The 20,927-nt window shown below is 48.4% G+C and overlaps 1 protein-coding gene across 1 annotated transcript in view; it reads right to left on the bottom strand.

Moving 5' to 3' along the window:
- Positions 1 to 20,927, bottom strand: part of FAM184B (family with sequence similarity 184 member B) — a 77,546-nt gene that overhangs the window by 34,931 nt on the left and 21,688 nt on the right. The window contains exons 2-5 of the mRNA XM_037045368.1: positions 7,147 to 7,908; positions 6,250 to 6,385; positions 4,750 to 4,889; positions 4,019 to 4,225 (exon numbers count right to left, since the gene is read on the bottom strand). Of these exons, the coding sequence (XP_036901263.1) occupies positions 4,019 to 4,225; positions 4,750 to 4,889; positions 6,250 to 6,385; positions 7,147 to 7,908 (1,245 nt within the window). The remainder of the gene's footprint in view (positions 1 to 4,018; positions 4,226 to 4,749; positions 4,890 to 6,249; positions 6,386 to 7,146; positions 7,909 to 20,927) is intronic.

The raw sequence follows: 20,927 nt of genomic DNA, 5'->3' as shown, positions 1-20,927 counted from the left end.
TAGCTGTGTGACACCCAAGTGACTTCACCTCCCCAGGCTCCTCATCTGTGAAACAGAAAAACCCCTGCCTATAGGGCTAAGATAAACATCGAATTATGGAGTGGAAAGTCGTCCTTCCTTTTGGCTTCCTAGCGCTTGGTCCTCCTCTAAGTGTTTGGGAAATCCTCCCCCTGATACGTCAGAGTCCTCGGTCCACCACAGAACCTGAAAACACCAGACCCACTTTCCCAGACTCCCTTGCAACTAGGCCTGGGCCTGTGACGGAGGCTCCACACCTCGGACATGCCCATCCCAGGTTTTGAATCAGAAGCCATGGATATGTGCAAGTGGGAGGCAGGCAGATCCGGCGACTTCAGTTCCCAGTGCAGCAGGTCATTCCAGAGCAGCACTGATCAACAGAAACCTGCGATGCTGGGAACGTTCTAAACCTACTGTAGCCAACAGGGAGAAATCGTGCAGCGCCACGGCCCAACATGTGAGAGTCTCCAGCCACACACGGCTATGAGCACTTGAAATGTGGCTAGCTCCACCAGACACTGAATTTTACATTTTATTTAACTGTGATTAATTCAATTGTAAATAGCCATGTGTGTCTCATGGCCACCATACTACAGGGAACCCATCAGCATGGCGATGGCGAATGTACCCCAGTACTGATCCGGAACACCAATCAATGCGAGGCGGCACACAGGAGCCAGGTGTGTAGATCGGCGCTCCCGTGGGGAATCAGGCCTGCATGGTACCTAGGCTGCCGTGAGACTTGCTTTTGCTAAAACTCCCTCACTCTGAGTCAAGACTACAGATGTTTAATGTGTATCTCTGAAGCAACTCCCTAAAGTCTGTGCTAAGACGTCCCAAGGACGAAATGTAACCACATCAATCATCTTTATTCTTCCCTTGCATTTGCAACTTTTTCTCCTTTTTTGTTATTTGTAAGAAGTAATCACTTAACTCAATCTAGAAATAATGAGAACTTTCTTTGATGTAATGGGACTGAAAACCAAAAAAAGCCTGTCCAGGCAAGGGTCGGGGTGCTCTCCCCTTGAGAGAGTGGCCGTGCTATCCCTTTTCCCCCACAGGACTCAGCAGTCCGTGTGAATTCGTGTGCCTGCCGCATCCACCACACACAGGCTCTGGGGGGCCGGAGTCCACATCACCACAGGAGACGGTGTGGTTCTCCAGGCCGTGTCCAGGGCCCGGTACTGGTGGTGTCGGCCATGCAAACTGCAGGGTCTGGGCTCAGAGGTGGCAGCCAGGTGTTCCCATCAGTCTTGAAATAGATTTGGGACATTCCTGGCTGGGTAGCTGCCTGGTTCCCTGGTCTTCCAGAAAACAACCCATTATTCCTTGTTACTAAATTCCTTTTCTGCCTCACCTGCCCAGGGTGGGTGTGTGATGCTTGCCACCCAGACTCTAAGTGATACAGACGAGACGGGGGTGCAGCAGGATTAGCTCAGCTCAGGAGGGACTCAGCAAAGTTTCCCATGCTCTCCCTGAGAACCCGTGTAGGCAAGTGCTTACTGTAGCGTGTGTAGTTTGCTCTGTCTGTCAGGGTTATGTGATAATAGTACCTAATTCCATGGACAGGGAACTCAGGCCTCCCGGGTCAACTCCAGCCCATCCCCCCAGCATGCTCCTCAGTGTAAGGTAACATGCAGGATACACAAAATACCTGCAGCAGAGCACTCAAAGGAAGAGTGCACTCTGAACTCTAGAAGGGGAAGTGTTGCCTATTTTTAGCCCACAACCCTAGATTTTGGGCCTCTGCAAGGGCCTAATTTATATAATTTATATCCTCAGTTCACAGAAATTACCAAAAAGTAAAAAAACAACCACACGGCTGCAACCCCCAAACCCAGGAGGAAACGCAATGTATTTCCACGTGATTCTTCTCCCAAACAGACTCATGCCCCATGATTAAAGCTGAAGTGGCATCTCTACACCGAGTCAGGCTTGGTTGATAGGTTACCAGGGCAACCTGCAGCTGTGGGAGAGCTACTGCACCTCCCACTGCCTGTGGCTCAGGATGGAAAGATCGTTCAGCTGGAGTTTGGGAATTGGATTCATGCAACCAGCCACAGCTCACGGGCGGGGGGAGAAGAGGGCTTTCAATCCTCTGCTTCCTATTCAGCACAGGGGCAGGAAACCAGGGGTTCTGGAGTCAGGCTGTGCATTTGTAATACTACCTCCACCACTCACTGTCTGTGTAAGTTGACCTCTAAAATGGCAGTATGAATGCCCATTTTTGTAATGTGGCTGGGAGGATTAAATGTGTTGCTAAGAATAAAGTACTTTATATGTATCAAGTATACTGGGTACTAAAAATATTATCAGACATGATATCATGCAATGCATATGGTAACTAATCAGAGCCACTGTTTAATAGAACTTTTATTATGAGCTGTGCACTGAGCTAAGAGTTTATAGATAATACTATACTCAGTCCACACACTAAGCCCTCAAAGTATGTATCCCTATTTCAGAGCCAGGTTTCAGGGAGTTTGAGTGACCTGTCCATGGTCACACAGCTGGTGGTAGAGTCAGGGCTTGGACCCAGGACTAGCCTGGGTCTTCCATGAGTTCGTTTACTTATCCAACACACATGCATTGAGTACTGACCACTCTTAGCCATCACACAAAACTGCATTCCTAAGTGACATATGATTGTCTTCCAGGAACAGAGTGGAGGATGTGGGCTCTTGAGTTACACAGAGGCTTTCCTGTGAGACGTGGCTCCCTGTTCTCTGCAGCTTTGCTTTCTGTGATTCCAGTCACCCACGGCCAACTACATTCCAAAAACATTACATGAAAACGCTCAGAAACAAACCATTCCAGTTTTAAGGTGTGCATCTTTCTGGGTAGTGTAAGGAAATCCCCACCACCCCATTCCGCTCTGCTGGGACATGAGCCACACCTCTTTGTCCAGCATCTCCACATGGTGCAAGCTCCCCGCCCACTAGTCCCCTGGTAGCTGTCTGGGGTGTGAGATCCACTGTCACGGTGTCAGGGGGTTTGTGTTCAGGTGATGCTCATTTTACTTAATAATGGCTCCAAAGCCATTCACGTAATTTCTATTACAGTGTATTGGATAACTGGGCTATGATATCATTAGTTATTGTTGTTAATCCCTTACCATGCCTCATTTACAAATGAAACTTTATCATCGGTCTGTATGCACAGGAAAAAACATAGTGCATCCAGGGCTCGGTACTATCCACACTCTCAGGCATCCACTGGGGGGTCTTGGAACGCATCCCTCATGAATAAAGGGGGAATGATTGTAATTCACGCATCCCCTATGTTTACAGTAATATTTACACTCCATCGTTTTCCTAAAACATTCACATATGTTATTTGCTTTCCCCAGCAAACAGGACAGACGAGGCTTTGTATTCCCCCTTAGCAGAAAGCCCCGGCTTTGGTGAGAAGTTGGAACAGTACCCAGAGGCTGAAAATCTTGCCTATACTGCCAGGCGGCTGACTCATTACCTGCCTCCACGCAGTGCTCAGAAAGCCCCAGGCACTAGGAGATGCTTTGCGTTTTGCACCTGAATCACCTCGTTTAGTCCTTGCAGCTACGCAGAGAGGTGCTGTTACCACTGTGTTTCACGCCCGAGGAACTGGAGGCTCGCACAGGCTCCCTCGGACAGCCCAGGTGAGATAAGTGCTGTGGACACTGGGCTGCGGGTGGGCAGGTGGGGCTGGGCTTTGAGTCCGGGCAGCCGGCTAGGCCGGAGTGATTGCTTCACGTTATTTCTCTCCGACTGCGCTGAGTGCAGTTGCATGTTCCCAAGGTTAGTGCTCGGATGACACAATTCCGCCCCCCTGTCCATGACCCCAGCCCATGGTCTTAGGGTGTCCTTCTCTCCTCCAAAGACCCTGAACTCCCTCTGGACAGAGAACTAGCTTACACCTGTACACAGTAGAAGCTCAGTTAAAGGTCTGAGGGAGGAGAGAAGAAAGAGGAAGGAAGGGAGGTAAAGAAAAGGAAGCAGAACAGCGCGGACAAGGGTCTCACCGTCCGCAGCCTCTTCCTCTCGGCCTCCACTGACGAGCGGACCGACTTGATCTCCGCGGTGTGTGTCTTCACCAGGTCTTCCAGGCGCCTCACCAGCTGCTCTTTGAGATGTTTCTTCTCCTCTTCTGTCTGACGTTTGATTTTACGGAGGTCCTCTTCATACTGTTGCTTCATGTGTTCCGCCTCCATGCGCGCCTCTTTCTTGGCCTATAAAAAGAGCAGGGAATGACCGTTTCTCCTCTGTGCAACCTTTACAGTTTATGTGCTGATTTACAGCCTGTTTCACAAGGTGCAGTAAAGTTTATAGGACTGTACATTTGATATTTGTCAGAGGCTTGACTTTATGCACCATCGGAAAAGGACCCTCTGGAACAGTGTATCTATTGTGACAGGATCAGATACGGTAGTGGTTTCTAAAGAATGTTTTCTTAGTTTTGGCTGGGAATGCTCAGCGGGAATCCTAAGCAAGTGCCCAGTTTGCCAGGAGTCGAAGATAAGGAGTTGGGAGAATTCTGCTACGTTCTCAGCCTCCTAGTTTCAAATGACATGAAGTTGGCGGGAAGTCAGCTGGAGTTCAGACCCACGCACCACCCTGGAGCCGCGGCACCTGCTGCTTCCAGGTGCGTCTCTGGACGCAGGTGCGGCAGATGGAGCTCTGCCCGAACCGCACACACTGCAGCACAGCCTCCCGTGCCTTCCCCGCCCCCGGGGCTGGGTCACACACACATTACCTGTGCATCTGTGCCTCCTTTCGTGCACAGACATTCCTTGGGGAACTTCCGGTCCTGCTGACCACGGGGACTGCGGGATTCCAAGTCATTCGCTTTCCCTAAGACCTCATTCTCTGCAATTCTCTCTGTCTTCATGTCATCTGTAAGTAAAAGTTTCACCTTCGTTTGCAATGCCCTTGGCCTCAGCCTGAGGTCTTCTGCAGCCAGGTCCCCATTCTGCTTTGAATGATTTTGCCCACCACTCCCCTGTGCAATCCCTGCTCTGTGGCCTCCTGGGCCCGCGAGCACAGTCCAGGCTGTGACTCATCTTTGCTCAAGCAGCACCCTGAGTTCAAAGAGCGCTCTCCCTTCTTACACTGCTCATCTCTAATTCTGTGATCGTGTTTTCCATCGGTTAAAAAAATCGAGCATGTTCCTGGAGATATGTACATTCAAAGGGTTTAGAGCAGAGGGAATTCAAAAAATGAGAGAAGAAATAAATATTACTAAAAGTTCTCCCTTTCTTCCCATATTCCCCAAGGTCCTCTGAGCGCACTGCTCTGCCCCTCCACACGCCTCTGGTTCCCATCTGAACCTCTGCTCCTCCGCACCTTTCCAGCCCTCGGCAACCCCTTCTCTCCCTGACACATCACTTTCCTGCTGCCCGGGCTTGTCCAGGACGCCAGAGCACGCTGGGGACTGCAACATAACTGTGCTAGATGCTCCCCAGAGGCAGAGCCCAGGTTGGGTGCCTTTGTTCTCTCTCCCAGTGGCAAGCTGGCCACACTGCAGGTAATCAAGAACTTCCTGATGAAGGAGCCCAGTGGGAGGCACTTTGGAGTCGGATAGTCTTAGACACAAACACCAGCTCCATCTGCAACTAGGTTGGTTGGCCTTGACCTAGCCATTTGGCCTTTCTCAGAGTTATTTCTTCATCTGCAACCTGTGATGCTGACACCACCAATCTCACAAAATTATGGGGAAGACCCTACTATAATGGCACCGTATACAGTAACGCTAAAAGTGTGAAGTGTATGGTGGTTATCGGAGGGAAAGGGGCCGGGGGAGGACAAAGAGGGCAAAGGGGGCGAAATATGGTGGCAGAAGAAAACTAGACTCCAGGTGGTGAGCATGCAACAGAATGAGTATACAGACATATTAATTAAGTTGTACAATTGAAATTTATATAATGTTATTAACCAATGTTATCTTAATGAGTTAAATATTTTATAAGTATGAGGTGCTGTCTGGGTGTGGGATAGAGACCAGTGCTGAGAGCTTCGGGCAGTATGGTAGCCTGATGGGGAAACTTCTGGGACAAAGGTGTCCTTCTCCCTCATGCCTTCTAGACATCTGGCCTGTAGCAGCGCTCGGTGTTGGCCCACCTGTGTCCCCCATGGACTGGACTGGCCCCCTGGGTGGGTCAGACCAAACAGCCCTGCCCCTCCACTCTGCTCCCCCAACAGCCTCCCACCTGGCGTCTAACTTTCCCCGTAAGGTACTCGCTGTAGAGCATCTCACCGGTTTTCTGTGTCACGTGACCCTCCTGCAGCATCAGTCTGTCCTTGGCCATGGCCAGCTTCTCCCCAAGTTTCTTTGCAGTGCTTTTCAACTCTGAATTCTCCTGTCGAGCCTCCTTGAGCTGCACATCCAGGTCCTACACAGACAGACAGGGCCTCATGTCTCTGTTACAGTTCTGTGCAGAGACATCCTTTGTTCACAGAACTAACATCAGATCTGAAAGGTGTGGAAGGGCAAAGCATATGCCCTTAAGTCTCTGCGATTCAGTGGCTCAGGGCTAATCAAGTTCCCTACTCGTCCTCTAATTGGCTGTATGACCTTCGGGAAGTTACGGAATCCTTCTGTGGTGAGGATAAACTGAGATAACGTATCTGGGACAGAAAAATATGCTCAGGGAGTCTTGGGAGCATTACCCACTGCTGCTTCTAGGGATGGGGCCCTGGAAGTCTGTGGGGCTCACACACTGACTTGACGGTCTAGCTATCCATGAATACAAAGCCCCAAGGGTTTCAGGACAGGTGAGTTGTCATGGAATGAGCCAGGTCCCCAGAATGAGGTTGGCCTGAGTTCACAAACTTACCAGCAGTGTGCCCCGCTAGGCCAGTCCTTAAGCCTCCCAATTTCGCTCTTGTCTTCCTATCTGTAAACTGGAAGTCTAAGCTCTCTGAGGTCAGAGACCAAGATCTGCTCACGTGTCTCCTGTCCCTAGCCCTGGCCTGGCTCACGGTAGGTGTTCAATAAATACATGCTGAACAAATGTGGTTTAACTCAATGGAGATAATAAAGCTCACTTTGGTAGAAGTCAAGTGCTTGGCACAGTGCCTGACACATAGCCAGTGTTCAAAATTAGGGGTTGTGCTTATCCCGTGGAAGAGGTAGGGAGGAATCCTGCATTACCTGAATCCTTTCCTTCAGCTTCTGGACATACTTCTTCAGGTCACTTATCTTGCGGCCTCTGTGCTCCAGGTCCCCTTCCAGCTTCCGGACCTGGGCCTGCAGGGCCGACTCCTGCACTTGGAAGTTCTTGCGGAGGTCGGTCTCCTTCTCCTGCCACTGCCACAGGGCCTCACTCACCGACTGCTGCATGGCCTGCCGGATGGCCTCGTTCTCCCGCTCGTAGCTCACCTGCAGCTCCTCAGCCTTCTGGGCGTAGTCCTTGCTCAGCTGCTGGTTCTCCGCTCGCAGCCGCTCCACCTCCAGCAGGACCTCTCGCATCTCGGGCCCAGTGCTCAGCTCTGCCTTTGGGTCAGGGCTCTCCTGGGACAGCTGGCCCCACTGGGGCGCCTCGTGGCCCATCAGGTGCCGGAGCCTCTTCTCGTAGTCAGCCTTGAGCTCCAGCATCTCCTTGGAGAGGGTGAGGACCCGTTCGGCATGCTCCGCCTCCACCCTCAGCTCCCTCTCCTTGGTCTCCAGCCTGCATGTGGCCGACTGGGCCAGTGCCTCCTGCGTCAGTCTCTTCTGCAGCTCCAGTGCACTCTCCAGGGCCTGAATGCGCTGGAGCAGGGCCTCCTCCTCCTCTGCACGGCCCTGTGCCTGCTCCTGCAGAAACCTCGCCTTGGTCTCTGCCACTGCATTCCAGAGCTCCTCCTGGTGGGCCTCCCGCAGTGCCTCCATGCTGGCCTCGGTCTCATCCTGGCGGGTGTTCAGGGAATAAATCACCTGCAGGAAAAGTCACAGTGCGTGTGAGGAGTGCAGGCATGTGGGAGGGACGATGTGACCAAAGACGCTCCTCAGCGGTGGTGACTTAGGCTGACCTACACAAGGAGCACCTGCGAAGAGGGTTTGTGTGGAAATGATTTATTAGGGATTGTCCCAGGAGGAACGAGTAAGGGAACAGGGAAGCAGGACAGGGCAGAAACAAGGAAGGGGGTGAGATCATATAAAGGCCCCCAGAGGGCATCTGTGGCAGTGTTCCCCAGGGGACCTCTGCAAGGTGCCATGGGAATCCAGCAAGAGGTTTAAAGCTCTAATTTGTTCAAAAAGAACATGCTGGGATGCAGAACACTAGAAAATGGAGTTTGGCTATTGCTGAATTACACACCATGACCAAGTGGGAAGGCTGAGTTGATTTAACATCTGAAAATCACTTACTGTAACGCACTGCAGGAAGAGAACAGAGGACAGTGGAATAGAACAAAGGATAAAAGCCCCACGATGGTCTCCATAGACCCAGGAAAGGCATTTGACAAAGCCCAACACCCTTTCATGATAAAAACCACTCGCCAAACTGGAAACAGAAGGGAACTTCCTCAAGCTGGTAGAGAGAATCTATGAAAAATCCACACCTAACATTGTATTCCATGGGGAAAGACTGAGTACTTCTCCATAACTTCAGATACAAGACAGGAATGCATTGCTACTGTGTGGAGAAGAGAATGAAGGAAGGCAGGAGCATGGTGGGAGCCCATACATACTAGGTGCCACACACAGTAGGTACTCATCACATAGTAGGTACTCATACACAGTAGGTACTCATTACATAGTAGGTACTCATACACAGTAGGTACTCATTACATAGTAGGTACTCATACACAGTAGGTACTCATTACATAGTAGGTACTCATACACGGTAAGAACTTACTCAATGTTTCTTCCTTCTTTCCTCTCACATTAGCCCCTCAAAAGGGAGCAACCCTTGTTCTTGGAGACACCACGTCTGAAGTTTTTGGGCAGATTTTGAGCAGACCCCCATTTTCTGGGTTTGGTGCCTCCCAGGTTACCTGGCAACCCTTCTCCTGCCATCTCTTTGCTTTCTTTTACTCACCACCTACTAAACTAAAACATCAAAGCACATGACCCTGACTCATTTATAAATCCACCTTCTCAGGAGGAAGCCGACTTCAGAATCCATCAAGGGACATGGATAATTCAGCAGCCAAGAGAAATACCGAGCAAGTCAGCAAGACTTCCTGAAGGTTTTAGAAACACACTGGTTTGATTTCAGAGAAAATTTCAGATGAGGGCCTTTTAACGTCTTAGGGGCTGAGTATTGCAGGGTTAACTAAGCTGTAATTAATGGATTCTGAGCACCAGATACTGAGAAAACTTCCCATCAAGGCTGGCAGCAGGAGTCAGAGTGAAATGGAAAAGATAACAAACAAATATTTGTTGAGTTCCCAGAGTATAACACTGAGTGAGCAATGTACATTATGGGACAGAGAGAGAGAGGAGCCAACTAACACCTTCCGAGGTATTTGCATGGCTCTGCCAGAAGTCTGCAGGGGCGCAGAGAGAGGCAGATGGTAGAAAGAACATATTGCCCAGTGATTCTTGCCCTTGCTTCCTGCACCGTCATTAACGGATCACTCCCACCAACATATAGAGACATGATGTTCTGTAATATCATCATGAACAAAAATCCTTCTTTTGATCCCATGCCCCCATTTTTCTGTAACCCTTTACAACAAACTCCTCAAATACATGGTTTATGGCCATTGTCACTAATTCCTCACCTCCCCTTCTCTCCAGAACACTTTCCAATCAGGCTTTCAAGCTAACTCAATAACCCACCAAAACAGCTCCTCGCTGCCTCACCAAACACCTCCACGCTACTAAAACAATAGCTACTTCTCACTCTTCATCTGTTCCCCTTTTCAGCAGCATTTGATGCAAGAAATCACTTCCTTGTCCCTGAAACACTGTCTTCTCATGGCTCCCAGGATATAATACCCTCCTACTGATTACCAAACATTCCTTCTTATCTCCTGGGCTAGTTCCTCCTCATCACCCTTCCTCCAGATAGGATATGGCAGAGCTCAGGCTTCAGACTGCTCCTCCTCTCTACAAACATTTCTGGGGGGTCTTATCCAATCTCATGATTTTTTGCATGCTTTATTTGCTAATGACTCCAACCAAATCTGTCACCTGAACATCAAACTCCTACTGTTGACCAAAATCTCCCCTTGGATATCTAACATGCATGTCAACTTTTACTTTTTTTTCTTTTCTTTCAAAACCTGTTCTTCCTACAACATTTCCCATCTCACTGCATGGCAATGTACTCCTTCCAGTTGCTTGATTCAAGTTTCAGAGCGGACCAATAAGCACAGGAAAAGATGCTCAGCATCACTAATCATTAGGGAGATGCAAATCAGAACTACAGTGAGCTACCACTTCACATCCATTTGGATGGTTATTGCATAAAATAATCAGGAAAGAAGCATTGGTGAGGATGTAGGGATATTAGAACCCCAGGCACTGCAGGTGGGAATGTGAAATGGTGCAGCTTCTGTGAAACGGATATGTGGTTCCTTAAAGGTGTAACTGTGGATTTACCAATAATCCAGTGATTCTACTTCCAGAATTTTGGTTCCAAAACAACTGAAAGAAGGGACACCCTCATAGCATTATTCACACTGGCCAAAATGTGGAAACAACCCAAGTGTCCATCAACAAAGGAATGGATAAACTACATGTAATATATACACATACAAAGGAATATTATTCAGCCTTAAAGAGAAAGTATGTCACGTGGCACGGCATGGATGAGCCTTGAAGACATTATGCTAAGTGAAAGAATCCAGTTGCAAACAGACCAACGCCACATGATTCCACGTATGTGAGGTTCCTAGGGAACTTCACGGAGCCAGAAGGGAGAATGGTGGTTGCCGGGGTCTGGAGGGAGGAGGGAATGGTGCATTGTTTAAAGGGTACTGTGTTTCGGTTTGGAAAGATGAAAAATTTCTAGAGGTGGTGGCAACAGTTGCATAACAGAACGATACGCGTAAGGTGGTAGACTTTGTTATTTATATTTTAGCACCATAAGAAAATGGAAAATAAAAATTTACTGGAGTCACCCTGTCTCTCACATCCCACATTCACCCCATCAGCCCATCCCCAACCTCTCCGCTCCTCATCATTCCATATTCCCCATAGCCTGGGTCATGGGCACCTCTCGCCTGGACCACAATGGCCTCTTAATCCTAGTTTCTGTCTTGCCACCCAGAACCTGCTCAAAGGAAGTCAAATTATGTCCCTTCACTGCTCAGAACTTTCTGATGGCTTCCTAGTGCACTCAGGAATAGTCGGAGCCCTGAATTTGGGTGTGGAAATGCCCGGGATGTGCAAAGGGCACACAATTGCGGTCCCTTCCTTTGTGGAAATGGCTCAGAACAGGGCCCAAGCGAGGCTGGGCTCCTGGGCTCCGAGGCACGGATTTCTAGATGGAGTGTAAAACGCTAATTAAAATATCACCCTTGGGCAGCAGAGAGCTGTTGCTAGGCAGCTCGCTGCACAAGGCACTGTGCTGTGAGGCATATGCTGCTGAGCAATTGAAGCCGGACTGTCTCCCAAACTGATTTAGATGGAGACTTAGCTGAAAGGTAAGGGCAGTCTCTCCTGAAGGCTCTTAATTCCAGCCCCTCCTCTCATCAGCCCAGGCGAACACTCACACAGAAACCACTCATCAGCAGGTTCACCGGCTGCATAAGATGTGGGGCCAGGAAAGAGGCCATCCTGTCTGCCTTTTGAAGCTCGATGACTTGTTTACAGCTTTTTGGAAAGCAAACACTAGTGATAGCTCCCTTGGTCAGCCGACCTGGTCAGTAGATATGCATCTGCGTGCATGATACTTCTTCTCTGAATAAAGCCAGTAGGATGAAATCTTACTATCTCTCACAGGAAATATTTTAACAGAGAAGAAATCCAGGTAGGAACACCAAAACTCGCAAGCATGCATCCAAACAAAATTGTGTGAACTCAAAAGCAGACATGGCCACTCTTCGGGTCTACCTGTTCAGACTGTGATTTTACAAATTTAGACTGTGAAAGCAGGCTTTGTGGACAGGTCTATGTAGACATGCGTATCCACTTGTTCCGTATCAATGACAGGACACCAAGGACTGTTACTGTCTCTTCCCAGCTCAGAGCAGCTTTACAAGGCAAACACCACAGCATGAAAGGCGAATATATTGAAGGCCCATATTATGAATTTTTACTTTCTCCACTGTTCTCTGGGGGTGGGGGAGGGATCTCTTTAAACATTTTCAATCCATTTATTGTATCTTCTGCACAATCCTCAGATAAACAGTATGTTTCAAGCTAAATACTCTTGTCCAAACAACACTTTAACAAAACCCAAAGATGCATTTATGATAGTCTGGTCATCTTTGCAAACTGCCTTCCCAGTTGTGGCTGAATTTCTATGCTCTGGTGGCATGTGGGCTTTAACCAGCAGAAGGGAGTTCTAGCCTCAATTTATGGGTGATGGTGTTGCTCACTTAATCCCTATGCCAGAAGTGGAAGGGCCTCAGGGATCAAGTTCATGGGCCAGCCCATCTTTTGTCTCTGACTTGTGCTACTGCAAGCATCCATGGAAGAACAGGGTCTATGCCAGCCCACCCCACTGGCGACCTCAGAAAGTCAGGAGTCAATTACTTAACTTAAAATAAAAACCATATAAAATTCAAGATAACATGGTTCAGATTCTGTCTTAAAATCATACAGACATGTCAATAAAGAGGAGGGTCAAGAATATGCCAAAACATGACCAGAGTTATCTTTGGATGGTAAAACTCAAGGGTGACTGATTCTTCTTCTTCTTCTTTTTTTTGCTTTCATGCATTCTCCATTTTTTTTCTATGATGAGTATTATACTTCAATTGTAATCAGAAAAAAATCTAGTTTTGGGGGGATAGGAATATACCATCTAACTGTTCTGCATCAGTTAATCCACAAGTATTTAAGCCTGAGTCACAGATTCTGACAGGAAGGGCCAGTTGGGAGCCCTCCCTGGGAGATCTGGTTTGTCTGTCCAGCCTCCACCGGGCTAGTGAGAAACAGGAATTTATGGTCTGAGCAGCCCAGTGATACCTATGTTGTCTTTTCAATTAAGGACCTTGGTTCTTCAGGGAACGTGAATCGAAGAGAGTCCTGTTGCTGCTATGGGTGTGGAAAGGGGAGTGAAGTGCAAAAGATGCTGCCCAAAGCTTCGATCCAGGAGACAGGGAAGAACAGACCACTGACAAATAACAAACACCATGTCAGGTGCAGCTACTCTGCTTTCAGAAGGAAGCTCATGAACTCGTCCTTCACAAGCCTCTCCTGGGAATCTCTGTGGAATGACAAGAGTTGGAGCAGCTGGCTTTTGTAAAATTGAGAGAAAGCCTGTTCTCTGTTTTTTTGGACTCTCTCCCTCCAACCCTGCTCCCCCTCCGCCTATGACTCCTCTACTTTAGGGTCCCTTCATCCCTTGCCTACTAGCGTGTTCATTCCACATCCAAGAGCTAACTATACGACAATCCTGCTTAACACTGCTCAGAGGCTCCCCATCAATCACAGCAGTGGCAGTCAACCTTCTTTTGCCCCAGTGTCCCTGAGGATAGGACATGGTCTAGGGGGACTCACCACTGCAGAACCCACTGGCTTTGTGAGGACAGAGTCAGGATATAACTCAACTTTGTGTCCAGATGGGAAACACTGGGCCAGAAAACTAGCAGGCACACAGTAGGCATTGTGGGAGAGGCTGTTGAAATGAGTGAGCAGGGACTGTTTGCCACACACCACTGTATCCTCACCATTTAGCAGAACTCCTGGTCCAGAATTCAACAGAGGGCAAATGAAAGTGATAAAAAAAATGAGCAAAGAACTTATGTGACAGAGGGGAGACAGACACCATTCAGACATGTTCAATGCAAGTGAAATGATGCAGGTCTACGTCAGGAGAAAGGCATGCAATTATTATTCCCATCCAACTGATAAAAAAACAACTCAACTTGGTGATTTTATTCATCCCAGGCAATAAAACCAGAAACTATTCTTTAGGGATTATTCTTTAATAAACATTTAGTGAGCACCTAATATGTGTCGGACTCAATCCAGATCTCTTTTCACTCAGTTCAAGTCCAATAGCTCTTAAACTCCTGTCAGCACATCCTGGAGGTGAGAATCTGGGGAATTGCCGGATGGCTTCTGATAATAAAATCACGTACAAAGTCACCTCTATTTTCATTTATGGTGACACTGTCCTTTATCTTGGCCAAGTTCCCTTAGCCAGCCTTTTAACATTTGTCCGTTCTGGAGAGTAGAAAATGTATTTAGTTCATACTCCTGAAAGTCCCTCCTTTGCTTAAAAAAACAAAAGTCCAAGGGTTATGAAATTCAGCATTTCTTGGCCTGAACTTTTTGTTTAGTAAAAATATATAAAATCTGTTAGAAAGCAAATCCTAAAAAATGTACAGATTTATTCATCAGAATTCTTTTAGATACAAAAACAGAAACCCAAATCCACTGGCTGGGAAAAAAGCAACTTATTGGCTCATGTGCCTGAGAAGCCCAGAGCCAGTGCCAACTTCGGCTCTGAAGTCATGTCACCTTGACCATCTCTTTCCATCTCACAGTTTTGCTTTTCTGAGTCCGCTTTGTGCTTCAGCACATTTTTGTCAGAGTAGCCACAGGCAGGAAGCACCAAGATTAAATTTTAGCAGCTTAGTGTGTCCCCAGAAAGAGAGCTGCCCTTTCTCAACAGTTCCGACCAAAGTCCCAGAGTTGACTCTACTCGCCTGAGCAGGGTCATGGGTCTAATGTTAGTTCCTGCAGCCAATGGGGTAGAATACACTGACTGGTTAATTTCAGGTCACGTGGGGTCCAGGATAATGGGGTTGACCTTCCTCAACCACATGGACCGAGGAATGGAGTGGGGAAAACAGCAGCATCTCAGTGGAGATTGGAAATCTGGTACCAGAAGGGTGGATGCTGTGTCAGCAGGAACCGATGTCCACCACAGCTGCTACACTGGCCCTTCCAAGGAAGACGAATGAGGTTCACAGAGCACCGACTTCAGCACCGGAGGAAACAGAACAACAGGTCAGGACTTGGTCTTGACTCTCATAGAAGAAACAAGAAGCTCCCTGTGCACACACACAGGCACACGCAAAACATTCAGGTGGAAACAGGATGCAGGACGAACGACCTGTGGGAAGTTGGAGGAAGCCCAGGGCTGAGGACAGGGGACCTGAGTTCCAAGGCCCAGTCCAGCCCTTCTCAAGCAGTGGGACCTAAGGAAGACAAGAAGTCCTTTAATCGCTCAGAGAAGACCAAGTATGCTCTCCTGGGAATGCAATGGTCCAACTACACTGATATTATCAAAGGGGACGGGTGAGAACAAGGGAGGTCAAGGCCCAATGGGCTTGCGGAGTGTTTAGGCAGCTTTGTTATAAAGACATTTGTTTAACTGGTTTTACCCCAACAGTTGGCCACCGAGCTTTTTTCTAATTATAATGCCAATTAATATCCCTCATCACTTATTTTGGGATGTGGTGGGCTGAGAGTTCTTCAGATTTTGTCCCTTGTGGGTTAAAGTGTCAAAGGCACGTGAGAACAAATGACGAAGAGCTCAGGGCTCACAGCTCCTTCTACAGGTGCAGTCAGGACAGGCAGGACCTGGGGGGGGCAGAGAGGGTGTGCTCTGGGGGCAGCGTGAGCAAGAGCTCTGGGAAGAGAGTCTGGGCCGAGGGGCACTGGGGGAGCAAGGCTGCCCCTGGACAGCTGGGAGAAACGCTGACGTAAGACTCAGTTATTTTTAGGTGGTGGGATTGGAGGGGATTTTAACTGCTAACATTTTCTGCTATTTTGCATTTTTTCATTTCCCACAAAATACATATTACTTGGTAAGTTAAGATGATCAAAGGAAAAATATAAAATATTTGTAAAATCCCAAATGACACGAACCAACTAACCATGTGACTTTTCTATATCTAATATTGTGTTTGATTCAAAGGGAAAATCATTCACATGAATGATAACTTTGAAGCCTTCTTCCTTAGACACCTGTCATTGGCATTTTTTAATAATCAAAAAGCAAATGTGAGGATGACAATCATAAAAAATAAACCATTCTCCATCCAATATTTCATTTTTCCTCATTGCTCCTGATCTCAGTTCAGATGCTCTGGCCCCTGAGAGGATGCTGAACTCACAAAGCCAAGGGCACAGTGAATGCCATGCTCAATCAACCTGTGGATGACATTACAAGCAGCATAAATGCAAATGTAGCAGGTGTCTGTAGGACACATATGCACACACGGTACTGAACCCACTGTGTGGCCTACAGGTGCACAGAGGGTCCCAGAGCACTGGATTCAGGATGCCTAACTATTCTTATACAGTCTCCAAAAATGGGGTGCTCGGCAAGCCACTTTCAAAAGGACGTAAATGATGATGACGACGACGATGCTAACAGTGAGGCAATCCTGACGACACTGATAATAGAAACACTCCCCAGGAGTTCGCAAGGTGCCGGGTGCTAGAATCATAGACTTACACACCCTCTCTCATCTGATTCTCATAACAATCCCACAGCAGGTGGGCCTCATTATCGTCTAGTTTTATCAATGGACAAACTAAGTCAAGGAGTGGCTGGATGATGTGACGGAGGTTACAGGACTGGACAGCATCCAAACCAGGACTCTTTCCATTCTCACTCTAGCGCCTGTGGTCTTACCACCATACAAACCATTGGAGGAAAATAGAAATGTCAGTTATGTAAAACTGAATTCTAATTCTGTGATTGGTAGGGTACAGGCTAGGCCACTACAAAAGACGGCTCAAAACACAGAGGGTTAAATGTGGTGGAATTTATTTTTCTCTTTTTCATAACAGTCTCAAGGCCAGTGGTGGTCAGAAGTGGGTGAAAGGCTCTGGTCTATGATCACTCAGCTCTGTCACCTTCAACCTTCATCAAACTGCAGCTTCTGTTGTCTGGGTCCAAGGCCACTGCCACATTTGTTGCTGTTCCCATCAGTAAGAAGAGGAGACAGAGCAGGTCCAGGGCAAGCAGCTTGCATTTAGTTTGGGAATGAGCTGGTGTATACACCCCCTCTCTCACCTCCCAATGCCCTGCACTTAATTCCATAGCTGCAAGGGAGGCTGGGAGATGCAGTTTCTGGCTGGGCTGCCATGTGACAAAGGAAAGGACAGATGGTTCTATTACTGAAAGCAAAAAGGGAGACAGGCTGTTTCTCCCATTCCAGTGCTTTAGAAAGTTAAAGTTAGATGTTGCCTTTCACCCAACTTACTCCAGCTGTGTTATATGTAAATGAGGTATCCAAAGCTTAGAGAGTTTAAACAATACCCTTCATCTTACTGGGGCAGAACTGAATCTAGAGTTTCTTCCCTGATTTCTCTACCAGTGTTCTTTTTTTTTTCTTTCTAAATTGAGTTTTCAGATTAAACTAAAAAAGTTGCCATCAAATTTCTAACTTATGCCAGAATAACACAACGATTTTTAAAAAATGATACCTGATTGTGACATTGCTCAAAAGGAGTCAATAAATGTCAAAAAGAAAGCTGAATATATTCATAGAATGTTAAGATTGGAAGCATGATATCACCAAGAGCATCTCTTCCTCTTTTCATAAATAAAGCAGCTTGGGCCCCAGGAGTCTACTGATTCTGCATGGTCACACAGCTTGTGTGGAAGAGCCAGGATTGGTCCTTTACCTCTTTATTTTCAGTGTTCCTTCCACTGAACCTCAAAGACCCTCAGGTAAAGGATAAAGGGCCTTAATACCCCCCTACAGTTGCAGCCCGTGAGACTCCCCCTTCTACCTCCTTGGCATCAGCTACAGAATGTCGTTCTCTGATCTGGCTCACATTCATCCAGCCGGTTTCAGTTCAACAATCCCCATTCATGGAATGGACTCAATCTCCACCCAATCTCCCCTTCACTAGGCACCATGCTAGGGGCAGGGGGATGCAAAAATACAAAAGTTATGGTCCTTGCTGGGAGCTCACAATTTGGTGGCAAATACATAAAAACAATAATGGGGTAGCGTAAAATGACTCAATGGCTGGCTATAGCACGATGGCTACTTTATTTAGTTTTTCAGGAAGCAGTATCCCATGCACTATCTGTGATGGGCTCTCCATCCACAGGGGTGAGTAGGGATTCTAAGCATCAGAATCCCGTCCCTCTATCCAAAGTGAGTGGCACATGGTGGGTATGACACGGGAGCCAAGACAAGCAGAGTCCTCCCTGGGGCTTTATGTATTGAGTGAGGAGAGAATTTCTGCAGCCTATTGGGTCTGAAGGTTGGAAGGATGTGAATACAGAGTGACCTGTGACCTTGGACTCCATAACACGGTAAAACCCAATTAGTGGGAAATCGTGAATGCCTCTGCCACTGCCACACAGACCAATGCAGAGATACAAGTGGGAGAAAGAGTGAAAGAGGCCTGTCCAGGAGCGAGAAACATCCGGGGCCTTGTGTCCTCATCCCTGTCGTCACATCCTCACAAGCTGTGTGACCATCGGAAACCCTTACCACCACCACCACCACCACCATGACCAGCAGCATCCTCAATCGTCACCAGAGTTAACATTTTCAGTGTCCATTTTAGGCCAGGAACGGTACCTATATGAAATGTAGGCACTTGACATTATCTCATTTAATAATGATAATGATAACAATTAATAAAATGTGAAGGTATTATTCTCCTCCTTTTTCAGAAGACTAACTAAGGAACAAAGAGGAAAAATGATTGGCCATAGGGCACACAGCTAGAGAGAGAGCCCAGGGACCCAAATTTGACGGACTCTAAAATCTTACTTCTTTCTACTGCAACACGGAGCCCTGAGCCCTGAAAGGCTTTGAATTTGAGGCAGGTGGCCTCGCTTTCCTGTGCAGAGAACTAGGTTCAAGTAGTCACACCACGTGGCCCTCCAGGCTGGACTGACCATGGGGATGGCTTCTCCTTTATGCTGATTCTGGTGCGTCTCTGGCCTAATCTGACCTCCCTTCCTTGACCAGTATGAGTGGAAGTCTACCTCCAGGTAGGGAAATCTCAGGTCCTGTCCCCAGGACGACTGCCCCGTCGCGGGAGTCACCTTCTGCCTCCACAGTTCCTACCTCTGTCCAGAGCAGAAGACCACCATTTCTGACCCTTGTACAACATCTCCACAGGAGTTCATGAATTGAATGGGTTGTCATTATTGAGCACTTACTATGTGCCAGACACCATTCTAGCTTCTTGAGGTATACCAGCACACACAAAATACAGAAATATCTGCCCTCGCTGGAATTGAATTCTAGTAGCAGGGAGATGGACGATACACAATAGATATAATAAATGAGTTCATTATGGATGTTGAAAAGTGGAAAACAAAATGTAGACCAGGGGCAGGAGATCAGGAATATGGAGAGAGGGTGACATTACTTAAAACAGGACAGTTCAGGTTGGCTTCACTGAGAGCTTTGGGCAAAGATGAGAAGAAGCTGAATGGCTAGCCAGGCAGACATCTGGCAAAGAGTTCTGGGCCAGGGCCAGGGCCAGGGCCCTGAGGCCAGTGGGGCTGGGACAGAGTGAGCGAGGGGAACACTCATAGGAGTGAGGTCAGCGAAGTCGTCAGCAGCCTGAGTTGTAGAGTCCAGGACTTTGGCTTTCACCCACAGATGAGAGTGACTGGTGGGTTTGATCAGAAGGGCAGCCATGATCTGACTTCAAGGGGGTCTTCCTGGCTGCTGGGTTGAGAATGAACCACAGGGGACCAGGGTCAAAGCAGAGAGATGACTAGGAGGCACTGATCTAGAGGACAGTAATCCAGGCATCACGGCACAGTGAAGTCATCCACTTCCCCTTGCTACCCCATCCTGCAACCTGCTTCTTGATGCTGTAAGACAGTCACCCTGGATGGGAGCCCAGACGTCCCCTTCAGCTCTCCTCTCATCCTCCCAAGACGTGCGCACTCAGTGACTGAAGACTGCACAGGCTCGCCGCTGGGAAGCCCTCACTTTTCTCCCTCCCCTCGCCCACTCTTCCCCTCCCCACTCCAGCCGTGTCTCCTGACGCTGCACTCCGAGTCAGTGCACTGAAGACAGCTGCTCACAGCACTGCCCTGAGGGGCGGTGGGGGGGGGGGGCACTGTGCACTGGGAACCACTGTGCTCTTCAGCCCCGCATTCAACACTCCACACAAGCCAGCATCAAATCCTGCCACCGCCCCCTCAGACCCTAAGCGACGGCGACATTGGGTTACACACTGATTCCTGAACAAGCTGCATGTGTCCAGACCCCGCCACCTCTGCTCACACGTCTCCCTCTGCATGGAATGCCTCCCCTGCCATTCTCTCCCTGGGGAAATCCTCCTCAATTGGCAGTTCCAGACCCAATGCCATCTGCTTTCCAAAAGCTCCTCCTGGGCCCCCACAAAGATTCACGCATTCACTGAGTCACACGGCACGCAGCTGGCCCCGTGAGTTGCCCTCTCCTAACCCAAGAACAGGTCTCCTGGCATGAAGGCAGGGGAAGAGATGTGCACTGCTTTGCGGGTCCTACTTTTTCTCAAACAGGTCGGGGTAAATTTATGGCTTCTTTCTCTGCTCCCCCGTGTCCATTCCTCTTCAGAGCCTCTTATGACACCAGATACTGTTCTGTGTCAGAGGCTACTGGGGCGGGAAAGGCAGTCTCAGGGATGCAGTTTTTTGACCCCTGCTCGACCACCGAAGGAAGGGCCTTGGGCCCGGAACCCCTCTTCACCTAAAGGGCCTGCACGGCCTGTGCCAGGCTTTTCACCTCGTGCAAGAAGGTCTTTGCCGGTTTAGGATGGGTGTGTGCTCGCGTGTTCTGCTGAAGCCTGTGTGTCAAAGGCGCTCAGGCGTGCTCCCAGCTGTCAGTGTTTCAGACCCCACGAGGGAGCGGGGAGCCTCCTCCCGCTGCACAATTGTTGTGTCAGCTGCTGGAGCG

The sequence above is a fragment of the Sturnira hondurensis genome, unplaced genomic scaffold (assembly GCF_014824575.4).
Source record: "Sturnira hondurensis isolate 20B ecotype Veracruz unplaced genomic scaffold, ASM1482457v3 Scaffold0000780, whole genome shotgun sequence".
Classification (NCBI taxonomy): Eukaryota; Metazoa; Chordata; class Mammalia; order Chiroptera; family Phyllostomidae; genus Sturnira; species Sturnira hondurensis.
This window is presented reverse-complemented; position numbering and strand designations above follow the sequence as displayed.